The 14,514-nt window shown below is 37.5% G+C and overlaps 2 protein-coding genes across 3 annotated transcripts in view; both read right to left on the reverse strand.

Annotated features, from left to right (window-relative positions):
• Positions 1 to 4,158, reverse strand: part of LOC107672865 (eyes absent homolog 3-like) — a 22,660-nt gene extending 18,502 nt beyond the window's left edge. For both annotated transcript variants that reach the window (XM_016466241.1, XM_016466240.1), the window contains exon 1: positions 4,026 to 4,158. The gene's annotated coding sequence lies outside the window, so the exon portion shown is untranslated. The remainder of the gene's footprint in view (positions 1 to 4,025) is intronic.
• A 2,209-nt stretch (positions 4,159 to 6,367) lies between these two features.
• LOC107672866 (serine/threonine-protein kinase Sgk1-like) lies at positions 6,368 to 12,287 on the reverse strand. Its single transcript, XM_016466242.1, has 12 exons — positions 12,045 to 12,287; positions 11,289 to 11,364; positions 10,169 to 10,276; positions 10,015 to 10,072; positions 9,841 to 9,924; positions 9,620 to 9,751; positions 9,399 to 9,511; positions 9,171 to 9,294; positions 8,850 to 8,945; positions 8,587 to 8,742; positions 8,406 to 8,495; positions 6,368 to 7,560 (listed from the first exon to the last, which is right to left on the reverse strand). Exons 1-12 carry the CDS (start codon positions 12,112 to 12,114, stop codon positions 7,393 to 7,395), a joined length of 1,275 nt encoding a protein of 424 aa, XP_016321728.1. The 5' UTR covers positions 12,115 to 12,287; the 3' UTR covers positions 6,368 to 7,392.
• Positions 12,288 to 14,514: the final 2,227 nt, after the last annotated feature.

A 14,514-nucleotide genomic window follows, 5' to 3' on the forward strand; every position in this document is an offset into this window, starting at 1 on the left:
AATTCAAAACTGCAAAGTGCAAAGTGTTAGCAGTTTGAAAATTCAAGAATAATAGCAAAGTTAATAAGATTTTTTTCTAAATGACTTAAAATGACCTTTCTTATATCGCTCTGCATAACCTGAACAAAAAAATATATATTTTTGCTAAGAACGAACCGAAATGAAAACATTTAGCTTTTAATCTGTGTATTTAACAGCCTGGGAGACCTTCCCAGGGCAGAACCTTGCCTCACCGACTAAAATCAGGGCGCCCACTACGGAGACGGCACCATTGGTGAGGGGGCACAGTGACCGAGGTGGCCGGGCCCCCTCAGGCCCCCTTTTTACTGCAATAATTCCCCACATTGTCTTTTGAAGAACGCATATTGCTGCATAATATTTTGAAGTCGCGCATTGGCCAGTGTGGTCCAACCTAGCTATCGGTATCGGCAAAATCCACTATCGGTCGACCTCTAGTATTTAACAGCCTGGGAGACTTTCCCAGGGCAGTACCCTGCCTCACCGACTAAAATCAGGGCGCCCACTACGGAGACGGCACCATGAGGTGAGGGGGCACAGTGCAGGCCGGTTTTGCGCATTAGTTCTGCCCACTACCGGAGAACCCGGCAGTTCTTAAAAGTTCTAGTCGTGTCCTCTTTTGGAAGGACAAACAAAGTAGTTTCGCTTTCACAACGAAACACACAGTGTTATTTTGTTTTCGAATTTGTCGTTGTGTTTTCTGAATTGTTGTTGTGCTTTCTGAATTGTTATTTTGTTTTTTAGACTTGCATTTGCATTTGTAATTTGTTATTTTGTTTTCAGAATTGTGATTTGCTTTGCACTTCTCGGCCACCGTAGAATAAGCATGTTGTTTGAATTTTTACATAAATATTGTTACACTGAATGACAATGTAACATTATTTCAACCAAATTTTGACATTTTATTCTCCAAAAACGTATTTGAAACCTTAAAAGTAGACACTTTACTTACATTTAACGTGCTTTCTATGGACATAAAATCACTTTTGTACATTTCTTTTGATGCGGATATCTTAACGTCTTTGACCCATGTAAGCCTATCACGCTCTCTCTGCTCTCACCAAAGCGACGGCGAGTCGTGCGCCGTTACACTAGAGTTCACGGTACGTCAAATACAGGTGCACTGCACATCCATTGAGATGAACTGGAAAAAAGCAGATTGCTTGACGGAGAGTGAAACTCTGAAGCGCTCAGTCAGTGTGTTCGGCGAGTGAAAATATATCTGTGCTAAACTTATACTTAGCCTCCAACTCACACACTGGCGAGTAAAATCTGAGAATTTATTAGCCATTGGCTAATATTAATTTAATCATTTAGTCGCCCAGAGTGAAGAGTTAGTCGCATATGCGAGTGATTTACTCGCAATGTAGAGGGTTGATAAGTCAAAGATCTGTTGACTGAAAGGTTCTTTCAGTCTTTTTATTATTTTTTGTAACTTATTTCAAAAAGTGAAACTTTCATATATTCTAGATTCATTACATGTAAAGTAAAACATTTCAAAAGTTTTTTTTTTTTTTGATAAGAGCTTACAGCTCATGAAAGTCAAAAAACCAGTACCTCAAAATATTAGAATATTTACAATTGAGTTTCATTAAATGACCATCATTACAGTATAAATTCCAGATATATCTTGTTCTTTGAAACCACAATAACGGGGAAGACTGCTGACTTGGCAATGGTCCAGAAGACAATAATTGACACCCTCCACAAAGAGGGTAAGTCACAGAAGGTCATTACTGAAAGGGGTGGCTGTTCACAGAGTGCTGTATCAAAGAATATGAAATGCAAAGTTGACAGGAAGGAAGAAATTGGGTAGGAAAAGGTGCAAAAGCAACAGAGATGACCGCAAGCTTGAGAATACTGTCAAGCAAAGCCGATTCAAACACTTGGAAGAGCTTCACAAGGAGTGGACTGAAGCTGGAGTCAGTGCATCAAGAGTCACCACGCTCAGATGTCTTCAGGAAAAGGGCTACCAAGCCACTTCTGAAACAGAAACAATGTCAGAAGCATCTTACCTGGGCTAAGGAGAAAAAGTACTGGACTGTTGCTCAGAGGTCCAAAGTCCTCTTTTCAGATAAAAGTAAATTTTGCATTTCATTTGGAAATCAAGGTCTGGAGTCTGGCGGAAGACTGTAGAGGCACAGAATCCAAGCTGCTTGAAGTCCAGTGTGAAGTTTCCGAAGTCAGTGATGATTTGGGCTGCCGTGACGTCTGCTGGTGTTGGCCCATTGTGTTTTATCAAGTCCAAAGTCAATGCAGCCGTCTACCAGGAGATTTTGGCGCACTTTATGCTTTCATCGGCTGACAAGCTTTATGGAGATGCTGATTTCCTTTTCCAGCAGGACTTAGCACCTGCCCAGTGCCAAAACTACTTCCAAGTGGTTTGCTGACCATAATATTACTGCGCTTGATTGACCAGCCAACATGCCTGACCTGAACCCCACATGGACTCTATGGGATATTTTCCAGAGAAAGATGAGAAACAGTCGATCCAACAATACAGACGAGCTGAAGGCTCAATAGTGCCTCAGCAGAGCCACAGGCTGATCGCTTTTATGCCACACTCACTGATGCTGTCATTTGTGCTAAAGGAGCCCCGACCAAGTATTGAGTGCATAAATTAACATACTTTGAAGAACTTGAACTTTTCTGTTTTGCAAATCCATTTTTTGATTGATCTTAGGAAATATTCTAATATTTTGATTGGATTTGACTGGATTTCTGACTTTCATGAGCTGTAAGCTCTATTCATCAAAATTAAAACAAACAACAACAAAAAAACTTTTAAATGTTTTACTTTACATGTAATGAATCTAGAATATATGAAAGTTTCACTTTTTGAAAAGTTACAAAAACACACACATACACATGTCACATATCTCTGTGTGTGTGTGTAATTTATTCCTGTGACCAAAGCTGAATTTTAAGCATCACTGCACCAGTCTTCAGTGCCACATGTTCCTTTAGAAATCCCTTCTAATATGCTGATTTGCTGCTCAATAAACATTTATATTATTATCAATGTTGAAAACAGTTGTGCTGCTTCATATTTTTGTGAAACCAGGATACAATTTTCCAAGATTCTTTGAATAGAAAGTTCAAAATAACAACTTTATTTGAAATGTATTTTTTGTAAACCCCTTCACTGTTATTTTTGATAAATTTAATGCATCCTTGCTAACCAAAAGTATTAATTTATTGAAAAAATTCAATCTTACTCCCCTCAAAGTTAAAGTGTATACTATTTTTTTTAAATCTTCTGCATACACATCTTCAGCATTTACAAATTGACAACACTTTTTTTTTTGTTTATGTTTAGGTATACATACACATACATAAAAGATTTATAAACATCTATGTCAGATATAAATATATATAGGACAGGTCAGCTCAGCTCAACTAGGAGTTGGTGAATGTGTTTGCATGAAAGTGTACAGTCAGTACAGAATTAACCTATCAAACAAAACACAATAACTTAGCAGGAGGCTCTCAATGGCAGAGGCTGAAGTAATGTAAATTTAAAACACTGAACAGCAGTGACTGAAGGACGGGTGGCCAATGAAGTTGAGGATCCCACATTGCTTTCAGGCTCTAACATTACTTCTCTAGTATTTCGCTATATAAACAAAGTCTTGCTCCTATGACACCGAAAAGTACAGCCCAGGTAACTTAACGTTAGGAGGCTCGATGGGGTTTGAGACACATCCAGCGTTTCTCTTCAAAACTGTGGCTAGTTCACCGAAGATGTCCAAGATACCACACACATTAATTGTGTTCATCTTTGGAAACATGCATTTCACTGCTGACGTACATACTATAAGTGAACACAACTTAAGCCGTTTTCCAGTGGTAGCTTTGTTAATGTACTCGTTTAGCACAGTTTGACCAGTTAGCCAACGTGTGTTATTTAGCTCACGGCTCACTGACCTTACCATTACACACTAAACCGTTCATCATAGCGCTCAAATGCACAGTGTACGGCACACAGATGGGAAATAAACTCTTACCATGTCACCAAGTGCTACTTCCGAGGAAACTTTATGTTTCCTTGAACTGAAATTCCCTCGGTGAGGTGCTGTGTGTTGTTAAGGACAACTATTTGGCAGGAAGTCGCTACAATTCGCAACGCGCATGCGCAGAAACTAGACGTTCCTTCAAATCAGTTTACCCCTTGCAAAAAAAAATTAACATGGTATTTTTTTCCCGCTAAACGTATTGCAGACATAAGAGATGACTACTGAGGCAATCATCAATATATCATACTATGATAAACTGACTTTAGTAACCCCCACTTACCGACCGTTTGTGGTCAGTAAGATTTTTTTTCCTTAAAAAAAAAACGAACAATTTCATTCAGAAAGAACGATTAAATTAATTAAATGTGACGCTGCATTTCGCACTAACTGTAAACATGAATGCAATTTGTTTGCCCCAATTATAGCTATTACAATAATCCAGTCTATACGAAACCAAGCACGAATAACACTTTCTATATCTTAAAAAAAGAAAGAAAAAACCCCCATAAATAATCATAATAACAGTATTTTAGTAATAGCCCTTAGTTTCCTCCTGAATATTTAAATTAGTGGATAGAGGACTAAGATGGTTAATTAATTGTTGGGCGAAATACCACCACTTCAGATTTTGAATCATTAAAGTGAAGGATATTAAGAGCCATCCATCTCGTAATGTCATCCAAACAACCTAGCAGAGACATTAGTTTGGAGTTATTTTTACACTTTAAAGGTTGATACAGCTGTCATCCACACAGCAATAATATGCAACATTGACAAATTAATCCCAATGGAAGCATATATAAAGAAAACAGGGCCAAAAATAGAGCCCTGAGGAACCCCAAAGGAGATGGGGCAGAGAAGATAACGCTCCTTTAAATAAGAAAGAATCACTTTAATGCAAGCTTCTCCCACTGACTTAAGTGGGCAAGAAGAATCTCATGGTCCACCATGTCAAAAAACTGAGATCAAACAGCACTAAAATAGCACAGTTCCCTTAATCTACCAACATCAACAAATCATTAGCCACTTTGAAACGATCAGTTTCTGTGCTGTGTTTTGATCTAAAACCTGATTAAAATTTGTCAAAAATCTTACTTTAAATTTAGAAAGCTCATTATAAACAAACTTCTCCAGTATTTTAGCTATAGGAATTTTGCCAATTTTGAGATCTAGTTATAAAACCAGAGCTTGCTTAAAATATAACAAAATATAATAAATATAAAAATATAATCTATTAAACTCCTATTCACTGTTGACAGAGACAACATTCAAAACCTGAATTAAAAGACAAGGAACAATATCTAGCCAACAGTAATCAGCATATTAGAATGTTTTCTGAAGGATTAACTATTTATTTATTATTTATTTTAATTATGTGACACTAAAAACTGGAGTAATGATGCTGAAAATTCAGTTGCAGCACAGGAATAAATTACATTTTAATATATATAAAATTGTTATTTGAAGTTGTAATAATATTTCACAATATTACTGTTTTTGCTGTATTTTTGATCAAATAAATAAAACCTTGGTGAGCATAATACTTCTTTCAAAAATTAAGAATTTTTAAAAAACATAAATAAGACTCAAACTTGGGTCTTAATGAGCAGCAACCCACTACCCTCTTCAACATCTCCAACTAGATAGATGTTTTATGTATATACAGTACAAAAGATTCCTCTCATCCATCCATTTTCCAAATTACTTGTTCTATGAAGGGTTGCGAAGATGCTGGTGTAGATCCCAGTGTGAACAATAAGCAAAATCAATGCATTGCAAATTAAACATCAAAACTAAGGTGAGGGATAAGTACACTGAGACATACAGATTAATTTTTACATATTTATTTTGCATTCATATCGATCATTCTCAATATTTAATTATTCTAAGAATTTCATACTCTGATCATTAGAGGTAAAATATGCAACATGTAAATAAATATACATGGCAAAATATAAAACAATATATGAATAACTTCCAAAAATGGAAATACAATAAACTTTATCCATATTGCCATGTTTGCAGTTATCTAAAGAACAATATATAGCGCAGTTTTGGTCCAACGATATATGAAATATATTACAATTAAAACAGGGATGCGTTTCATGAGGGCATCCAAACCCCTCTCCTTCATTAAGTCGATACCACTCAATCGTCCCATGACAAATTGTTCACATCTCTATCAAGTCACCATTTCTATTGCACAGCATTCCATGTCCCTGTCCAACCCAGAGTGATACAGACAGGAATGATAGACACACATGTATCACAATGTACATAAATTAGCTGTACAGGCACAATTTGAACAAAAAAAGACAAAAGTTCCTTCTGGGCTCCTACATAACTTCTGTACATGATGCAAAGGTTTCAATACAATCTAATCGACATGCTGTGTTTGCAATGGACAGCAATCACTTCAGATAGCAATGATAAACAGATTTATAAAACATACATCCATCTCACTAAATGTAACAGAATGTGATGTGTGAGTACTAAAATTGCCTTCCCAGGAAACACAGTGTCTGGCATTTTGTGTAAAAGTGCTGGTATTGGAGAAACAAAAGGTAAGAAAGTACTTGTAAGATAAAATATTGATTTTAGGAGGAACACAGGATATCTTCTAGTCATTCAGACAAATAATCACAGCTAAAAGCCTTGTTTAACTCATTTTCCTTTTAATATAAACCTAAACGTAGCTTAGGAAGTTTTAAGTAGGACTGAAGAGTTAAGTTAAACCACACTAATACAATGCAGTATGATAAATAATGCAGTTATTAAATTAACATTTGTATTCAGTAAAAATTTATTGATATTTGAGTCGGACAGCCTGTGTATTCTCTTGTATTGGTGGGGGTTGATATGATAACTCCTTTTTCAAACCATCCATGTATTTTGTACTTTTCTTGATCCTTTACCTCCACTGTGCAATGATGCATGAAAAATGCAAATAAATAAAACATCATCCAAAGACATTTTGATCAAATGTAAAAGATCACAAAAGGCGTTTCGCCTAGTAGCTGGTGCCATTGTCTCTGGCAAGCAATAGTTTGTTATACAAATGCCTGTTTTTTTCCACAGATCATCAGTTAAACTCTCAGGCACTTCTAAGCTCTCTCTCTAGGAGCTCAAGTCCTCTCTGCATCCATTGGCACACATTGCATCTTTTCTGGAAGTTGTTGTTACTGTAGTTTGTCTCCTACAACGTCCCACATTCCTCTTGGTAATGCACGAGTGTCCCTTGTGCTGCCAGGTCGTGCATGCAAATAAATCGGAAGAGCTAAGTGTCCCACACTGTGGTCCTTCTTCTGGATGCGTCTAGTGACGCTGGAATGGACGTTCTGGAGGGTCATGGAAGCCATTACTGGAAGGCATGGTCAGCCGGGGGACCGTAAGAAAAGCCTGGGAATGCTCCGGCAGCCTCCCGTACGCTGCTGGTCACGTGCAGGTTATCGGTGTTGCATAGAGAGGTCGACACGGGTAAGTGGGTGAACTCTGGGTCAAAGTGCCGAAGATCAGTGGGACTAGTCTGTAGATTCAATAAAGAGAGAATTTATTAAATACCCAATCATAAATATTAATCTTAATGTTACCACCTTGTATTGACAATGATTTACGGTAAACTAAGATATGCTTTCATGTCATTTCTGTTGAAACTTGCATGTCACGTATTTAAATTTACACATTTGTAATAATGAAGTTGCAATTTAGTTAATTTAAAGTATATTAACTTTAGTAGTTCTGTTTAGTAAATGTAGTTCTGTCATGACAACTCTCGGAGGGATTGGCATGGTAATGTACATGACAATGTTAATGTATTTGGTCTTGGCGGAATAGATCTGCTACGCTGCTGCTGTGGCAGAGCAAGTACCGAGACTTGCTACTGCCAATACATCCACAACATGCTGCTGTGAGCATGTAAGAAATATTGCTGCTGCAAATATAACATACATGAAATAACCCCCATTTAGCATACATGAATCACCTCGTAGCAGATCTATACAGGTGGAGCTGGGGAAGATGGAGGGAGCAGTCTGCAACTGCTACGGCAAGCACTAGTTATATATTTGAATGTTGAGCAGCGAGCTCATTGGCTACCGATACAGAGAACCAATCAGCTGTGCCATGTGATAATGATGTCATTAGGTCAGATTGAGTTAGACCTATCGGACTGCGCCATCTAGAGTTTCATGCCAGAACTTTGTATTTAAATAACACACTACATTATAATCAAGTAATTTATGTGTTTAGTATGTTAGTCAACACATCAAAATATGTGTCCTTCTTTAAAGCACAACAGAAGATTATTAAAACATTTCAAATGTACTTTAAATTACTTATAATTTAACCTTTGCAGGTAAAGAGTTAACTTACCACTGTAGGAATGAAAGGAGGCATGATCTTTTTGGCCATGAGGTCGTCCCAGTTGATGGGAGAGAAAAAGCTGTGGAACTTCATTTCCAGCTTCAAATAAGCAAAAGCTTGTATAAGAATCTGCAGAATAAGAATCTCAGGAAAATAAACTTTATGCATGTGGTGTGTTGTGTCCACTTACAAAATCATCTTTGGAGCCCAGTCTCTTGGTACGGTCCTTGTGCAGCAGACCCTCCAGCAGGTCACGGCCAGCGTTGGACACATTAGGCTTCAGGACTAGAGGCATGTGAAGGATGTTGCTGTACATCTCGGCTGTGTTGCGACTGTAGAATGGAGGCTAGAAAAACAGACACAGAGAAATAAATTCACATTGCTTGCAAAATATATCCTTTGCTACAGCTGATCTAGTCATTTTTCAGGCAAGACTTGATAGGTCTTCCTCACCAGTCCATACAGCATCTCAAAGAGCACTGATCCTAGGCACCACCAGTCCACTGTACGATCATATGCCTGTTTCTGAAGCACCTCAGGAGCCAAGTACTGTTGAAAAAGAAAAAAATAGTACTTTTTATAAAAATAAAAGAATATACTTAAATGTGAACTTAATGTAATGTTTTTAGAATACTTAATTGCATGTTAACTGCAATTGTATTATAGTTTACATGTATATTAAATGCAATTAGTTAAACTTTAGAGTGCTTTATTGATTCACTTATGTAGGACACTTCTTTTTCACAAGGGTTAATCTATTCATGAATGACTGACCTCAGGAGTTCCACAGAACGTTGTGGTTGTGCCGTTGGGTTCCAGTCCTTCTTTGCATAGACCAAAATCTGTCAACACAATGTGGCCCTGAGAGTCCAGGAGGATGTTCTCTGGCTTTAAGTCTCTGTGAAAATTGACAGAAAATGATAAGACCCCATTATAATAAACAGAATTGAGAACACAGGTTCAACTACGTCTCCACTAGGGGCACTGCAGCCAATCGCATACCTGTAAACTATGTGCAGTGAGTGGAGGTAACCGAGTGCACTAGCGATTTCAGCAGCATAAAACCTCGCCCTGGGCTCCAAAAACACCCGCTCACGCTGGAGGTGGTAGAACAGCTGCAGGAAGGGAAACAAAAACATACAAAGTCAGTCAGCTATTTTGAGCTGAGGTGCGGCCCCCTTTGAGCTATATGAGAGTACAGTATGAATGCATTGTTTACTAACCTCGCCTCCATTGACGTAGTCTAGCACAAAATACAGTTTGTCTGTGGTTTGGAAAGAGTAGTGCAGCCCCACCAGGAATGGATGCTTGATATTTTTCATTAATACACTCCTTTCTGCCATGATATGCTTTTGCTGAAAAACATATTAAGTGTTAATTGTTACTATACAGCAATTTTGGCAAACTGCTTTCACATCTATGTGAACACTGCATTGGGTCTTACCTCTTTCTTTTTCAGAATGATTTTCTTCTGCAGCACCTTCACAGCATAGTATTGTTCATTTTCCTTGTGCCTTGCGAGCAGAACCTGTGAAATACGATGCCGTTAGCATTCTCACTTGAAGATATGACATAAGTGTTGACATCTTGACTGTATTAAAAAGCTGTTTGTGCCCACCTTTCCAAAGCTCCCCTTCCCAATGATCTTTAAGTAGTCAAAATCCGAAGGTTTTATCCTGTTAAGGAAATTAAACAACATTAGTAATGCAAACAACAGGCAGCCTGGCTGACTGGAATCCAATTAACCAAACAAACGAAGAGTAACTACGCACTGAGTCTCCTCAGCCAAAGAGCTCCTGGGATTGGCCAAATACAGGTGATTCTCCTCCAGCTCCTCATTCTGGTTCTCATCGATTTTTAAGAACGAACCAACCTCGGCACTAAGGAAAAGAGATTAAAAAATGTTATGGATTTTATTTTCAGAGAGTTAACTTTGTTCAAGACCCACAGTTTGTATAAAACAAAATAAAACAATGGAAATCTATTGGAGCATGATTATGCAACGATTGCCCAACATACTTCCAATAAGTGGATTTGTTTCAAAATCTCTTTAAAATGAGTCAAAATGTTTGTTTTTGTAAATGTATTTAATCCAGAACTTTCCTTTAAATGAATTATTTCCTGTAATGCGTTTTCAGGCCGATAGATGGCAGTGTTGGTGAAGTTTATGAGGGGCTGTTTCAGGTTTATTGGAAATTCAAAATTTCTTTTTGACCTGACAAGACAGCTGTTACTTGTGCAAGATTATGAGAATGGATGCATCTACTAATAAAATTTAGATCAAATAATATTTTATTGAAACCTTTCTCTCAGCCCAAAATTATGACTTTTAGACTATTGAGAGCTGAAATCTCAACTTTTTACACAATCTCCTTGACTGAATATTGTGGAGCATATGAGATGACGTGGTGAGAAATTTTCCGCTGGTCCGACCTGAATGACTCCAAGACCAAATGGGCCGCACTTAATTGAATTAGGCCCTTATCCTCGTCTAGGGGACATTAGGGATTTTCTCAAAGGTGCTTACTGCGGCCAAGCAGCGGCCTGAACAGCTTTACGTGGAACACTATTCTGGTGCTTGGCTTTATCTCGCCGGTACAGATTAACCTGCACAATTAGCAGAACGCACAGCTAAACTCAGATGATGGGATTACATCCTCTAGTACAGTCACCTCAATGAAGGCCTATATAAATACAGGTCACAGGGTTGCCTTTATGAATGAAGGATGGAATTTTCCCTGAACCACTTTCTTACTGATTTTGAAACAGAAATCATCTCTGCTCTTATTTGTTGATTATGCCTTTTTCGGTTCACACATATACTTGTAACTGTGAAAGCATCATGCAATTGTTTATTTCCATGTTCATATTATTAAATATTGGGATACTTACTGTTGACAGATGGGAGGGTTGGAAACAAGCTTCTGGATGAAGTCGTTTAAGCCCATCTTCCTTTCTTTAATAAAAGCTGAAAAACAAAAACAAGCATTTACGTCAGAAGGAAATCCACAGCTGACGTCACTAACACCCTGCATTTGAACTGCATGAACTGCCAACCATATGTGATGGGAACCCTTCGAAATCTTAAAGGTTATCGGTAAAATAATCATTTGCACGTCGAGTCTGCCAGAAAACGTTTTTTTTTTTAGAAGCCGTGATTCAGAGAAATCCGTGTGAAATGGTTTAATGTCAGTGTCAGTGTTACACAACAGACCGCATTGCTCACTGTATCTGTACAGATCTGCTATTTATTAAGAACGATCCTTTCTATCACTCTCATGGAACCACATAATTTAATAAAACAGCATAAAAATATTTAAACCCGAAAAATGCAATATTTTTAATCATGCAATCATTTTGCATGGATATATTTGCGATTAGAATAATAATAATAATAACTAATGATGACGATAAATATGCTAATACTACTAATAATAATTGTAACCTTATGTCTAAAAATTGACTGTACAACACACAAAAAAAACGTCTTTTACACCCTTAAAAAGCATATATTTCTATTCTTTCATTAGTTTTTTTTTTCCTTTTCACATATTTGACATATTGCATACCCCCAACCAAAAAAAAAAAAAAACATATGCAAACGAAATCTATTAGACACCAGAATAACTCAAATCTGTTGAGACGTACCGGTAAGAACGGACACGATGCCCCTCATCCTGCAGTATGTCAAGTCACATCCAGCCTGAGTAACTGCCATCACTAGGCTATTATTATAAGTATAAGTTAAATCCACAGGAGGAATGTATTCCTTCGGTTAAGCCGGTGTTTTATAGCAAAGCGCTGATCTCCAAGCAGCAAGCGGCTTGACGGAGCGCACTGCTGGGCTCTGATGCTGCCAGCGCTACTGTCTGTCTTCCCCCGCCAGCCCTGGACTGCTAGTTTTATACGGAGCACGTGGTTGTGGAGGCGAGGCTCTGACATCAGTGGAGTAACCGAGGAGACTTGCCAGATGTGATGGCACGGGATCCCGCGAGTCTCCGTTCCGCCGGTAGAGGGCGACGCGAGGAACGGAAGCGCTTCCATTCATGTGAGCCAGATTAAAAACTTTCTCTCATTGGACAATTACTACACAGCTGGCTCGTAATCTCAGCATAGTGTAACAGATTAACCTCTAATCCTTATCAGTAATGATGAGGAAGAACGTGAAGCAGTGAAAAATGAGAAATGAAAAGCATGCAGTGAAAACAGGGCTGAAGGATCACTTACCTGCGATTAAGGTCTCTGTTAATGGAAGACATTCCTGTGCTGAACAGATGTGCTAAAATATTCACCCTATTACTTAGTGCCTGGCGTTTCCGATAATGACGCACATTATTAATCTGTTAAAGCCTGTGTTTTACCAGATCCTCGTCTCTGAACAAGCCACCATCCGACCAGGTCAAGGGTGTGAGGATGCTTCACGTAAAGCGATACTCTCTAAAGCACATCATTTATTTTTCAGCCTGTTCTCCAAATGTGGTCCACTGACCCTGTAAATTATATAAGAGTGCCATAATGTGATGCCATCCTGTCCTTTAGTACAGAATTTGCCAGGTTAGCCAACTGTAAAAATAAGTGTTTTCAAACTGGTGTCCACATCATATTTTAATTATAAAAATTCTGAATAATATTTTATAAGTATTTGTGTGTCCTTTTACGTGAACATATATTTTAGGAAAGAGGTCCTCACAAATGGATCATCATATTTGAGGTTTTATGGCATCAAAAAGTAAAAAAAGTGCAAAAATTGTACCTTTAGTGGTACAAAAGCTTGTGGGTCAGTACCCTTGAAAGTACACCTTTGGACCTTCTTTACCCCTAAAGGGTGCATATTAGGCATATTAATTTTGTTTAAATATGTCTAGTTGATTATTTTTTATTTTAGTTTTAGTACATTTAAATGAATATGAGAACTGTTGCTTTGGCTACTAGCGGAAATAAAATATGTTTTTTAATGTTTATTTTACTTTTTGGTTTTGATTCTAGTTTTAGTTACCTATAATAAGCCCTGGGTCGTGTGTGATTTGCATGTTCACTCCCATTAGCCTACACTTCTTCTGGAATGCATAACCTGTTCTATCTGTAAATCCAGTCTACATATGCGTAATGCCCTTGTCATCCTTTCATTTTACACAAAGAGCTCGAGTACTTTCTGAGAGGTTTAAAACTGCCCTGCCAGTGGAGCAATATATGGTGGGTTACTGGAGCCTTGCCAGAGTCTGTTTACATGATCAGGTGGCGTGATATCAAACATCTTAAGAGTTACGTGCTTTGTATTAACCAAACATCCTATCTTTCCGATAACAGTTAAGAGGAACCATGGAGGGAAATTCAGGTTTCAAATAACAAAAGCGATGGAGAAGATCTTCAGTGGAATACCACCTATTGCAGAGGAAAACTGGATAGTGCTTATCTGGTTCCACTGCACAGTCAATACATTTCAGCTCATAACTCAGAACCAGATGAATATTAGACTGAAAAAAGAGAGAGTAAAATATATATTATTTTATTTATTACTTTTTTTTTTCAGAACCAATAAATTTGCTATATATAATAAAGTGAGTAATGTAAAATTGTAGTTTTATGGCTTTATTTATTATTATTTATTATACTTTATTATTATTAATTTAAAATGCATAGTGTAACAATGAGATTGTACAATGCATTATAAGGTGCATTACAAGGCATAATTAATGCACTAAAACTACTTTTATAATGCATTATACAAAAAGGTTTTAAGTGAAGTGTTACCGAAAGAATTTACTAAAAGTGACATTTCCATTTTAATAAGTTTTTTTTTTTTACTTTACAAAAACTTTTTATTTATTTGTTTGTTTATTCTGAGACAAGCACAGAGAAAAAGTATGACCAATCCTTACCCTATAGATCAGATGACTAGTGACTGGTTCAGCTTTATAAACTTCTCTCTATTTGTCTTGTCTCCTTCTGTCCCCACTAACCTGGCCATGTTTCCACATATCATGTTACAGTAACAGTAGCTCATATGCCAAGTGGACAGGTGGTAAAGTCTGTTCCTCTCAATGAGTCATTCTGTCATACTTGTCACAGATCCAGTTATTACTATTTATTTCCTGTTACTATACTTGCCCCGTTACCA

This window comes from Sinocyclocheilus anshuiensis, unplaced genomic scaffold (assembly GCF_001515605.1).
Source record: "Sinocyclocheilus anshuiensis isolate Anshui unplaced genomic scaffold, SAMN03320099.WGS_v1.1 scaffold132, whole genome shotgun sequence".
NCBI classification, from domain to species: domain Eukaryota; kingdom Metazoa; phylum Chordata; class Actinopteri; order Cypriniformes; family Cyprinidae; genus Sinocyclocheilus; species Sinocyclocheilus anshuiensis.

Coding starts and splice junctions, on each gene's coding strand:
- LOC107672866 (XM_016466242.1), bottom strand. CDS start 12,114: ATGGCAGTTACTCAGGCTGGATGTGACTTGACATACTGCAGGATGAGG. Junction 10,073..10,168: donor TCTTTGGCTGAGGAGACTCA/GTGCGTAGTTAC, acceptor TTTCCTTAACAG/GATAAAACCTTCGGATTTTG. Junction 9,295..9,398: donor TCACTGCACATAGTTTACAG/GTATGCGATTGG, acceptor CAATTTTCACAG/AGACTTAAAGCCAGAGAACA.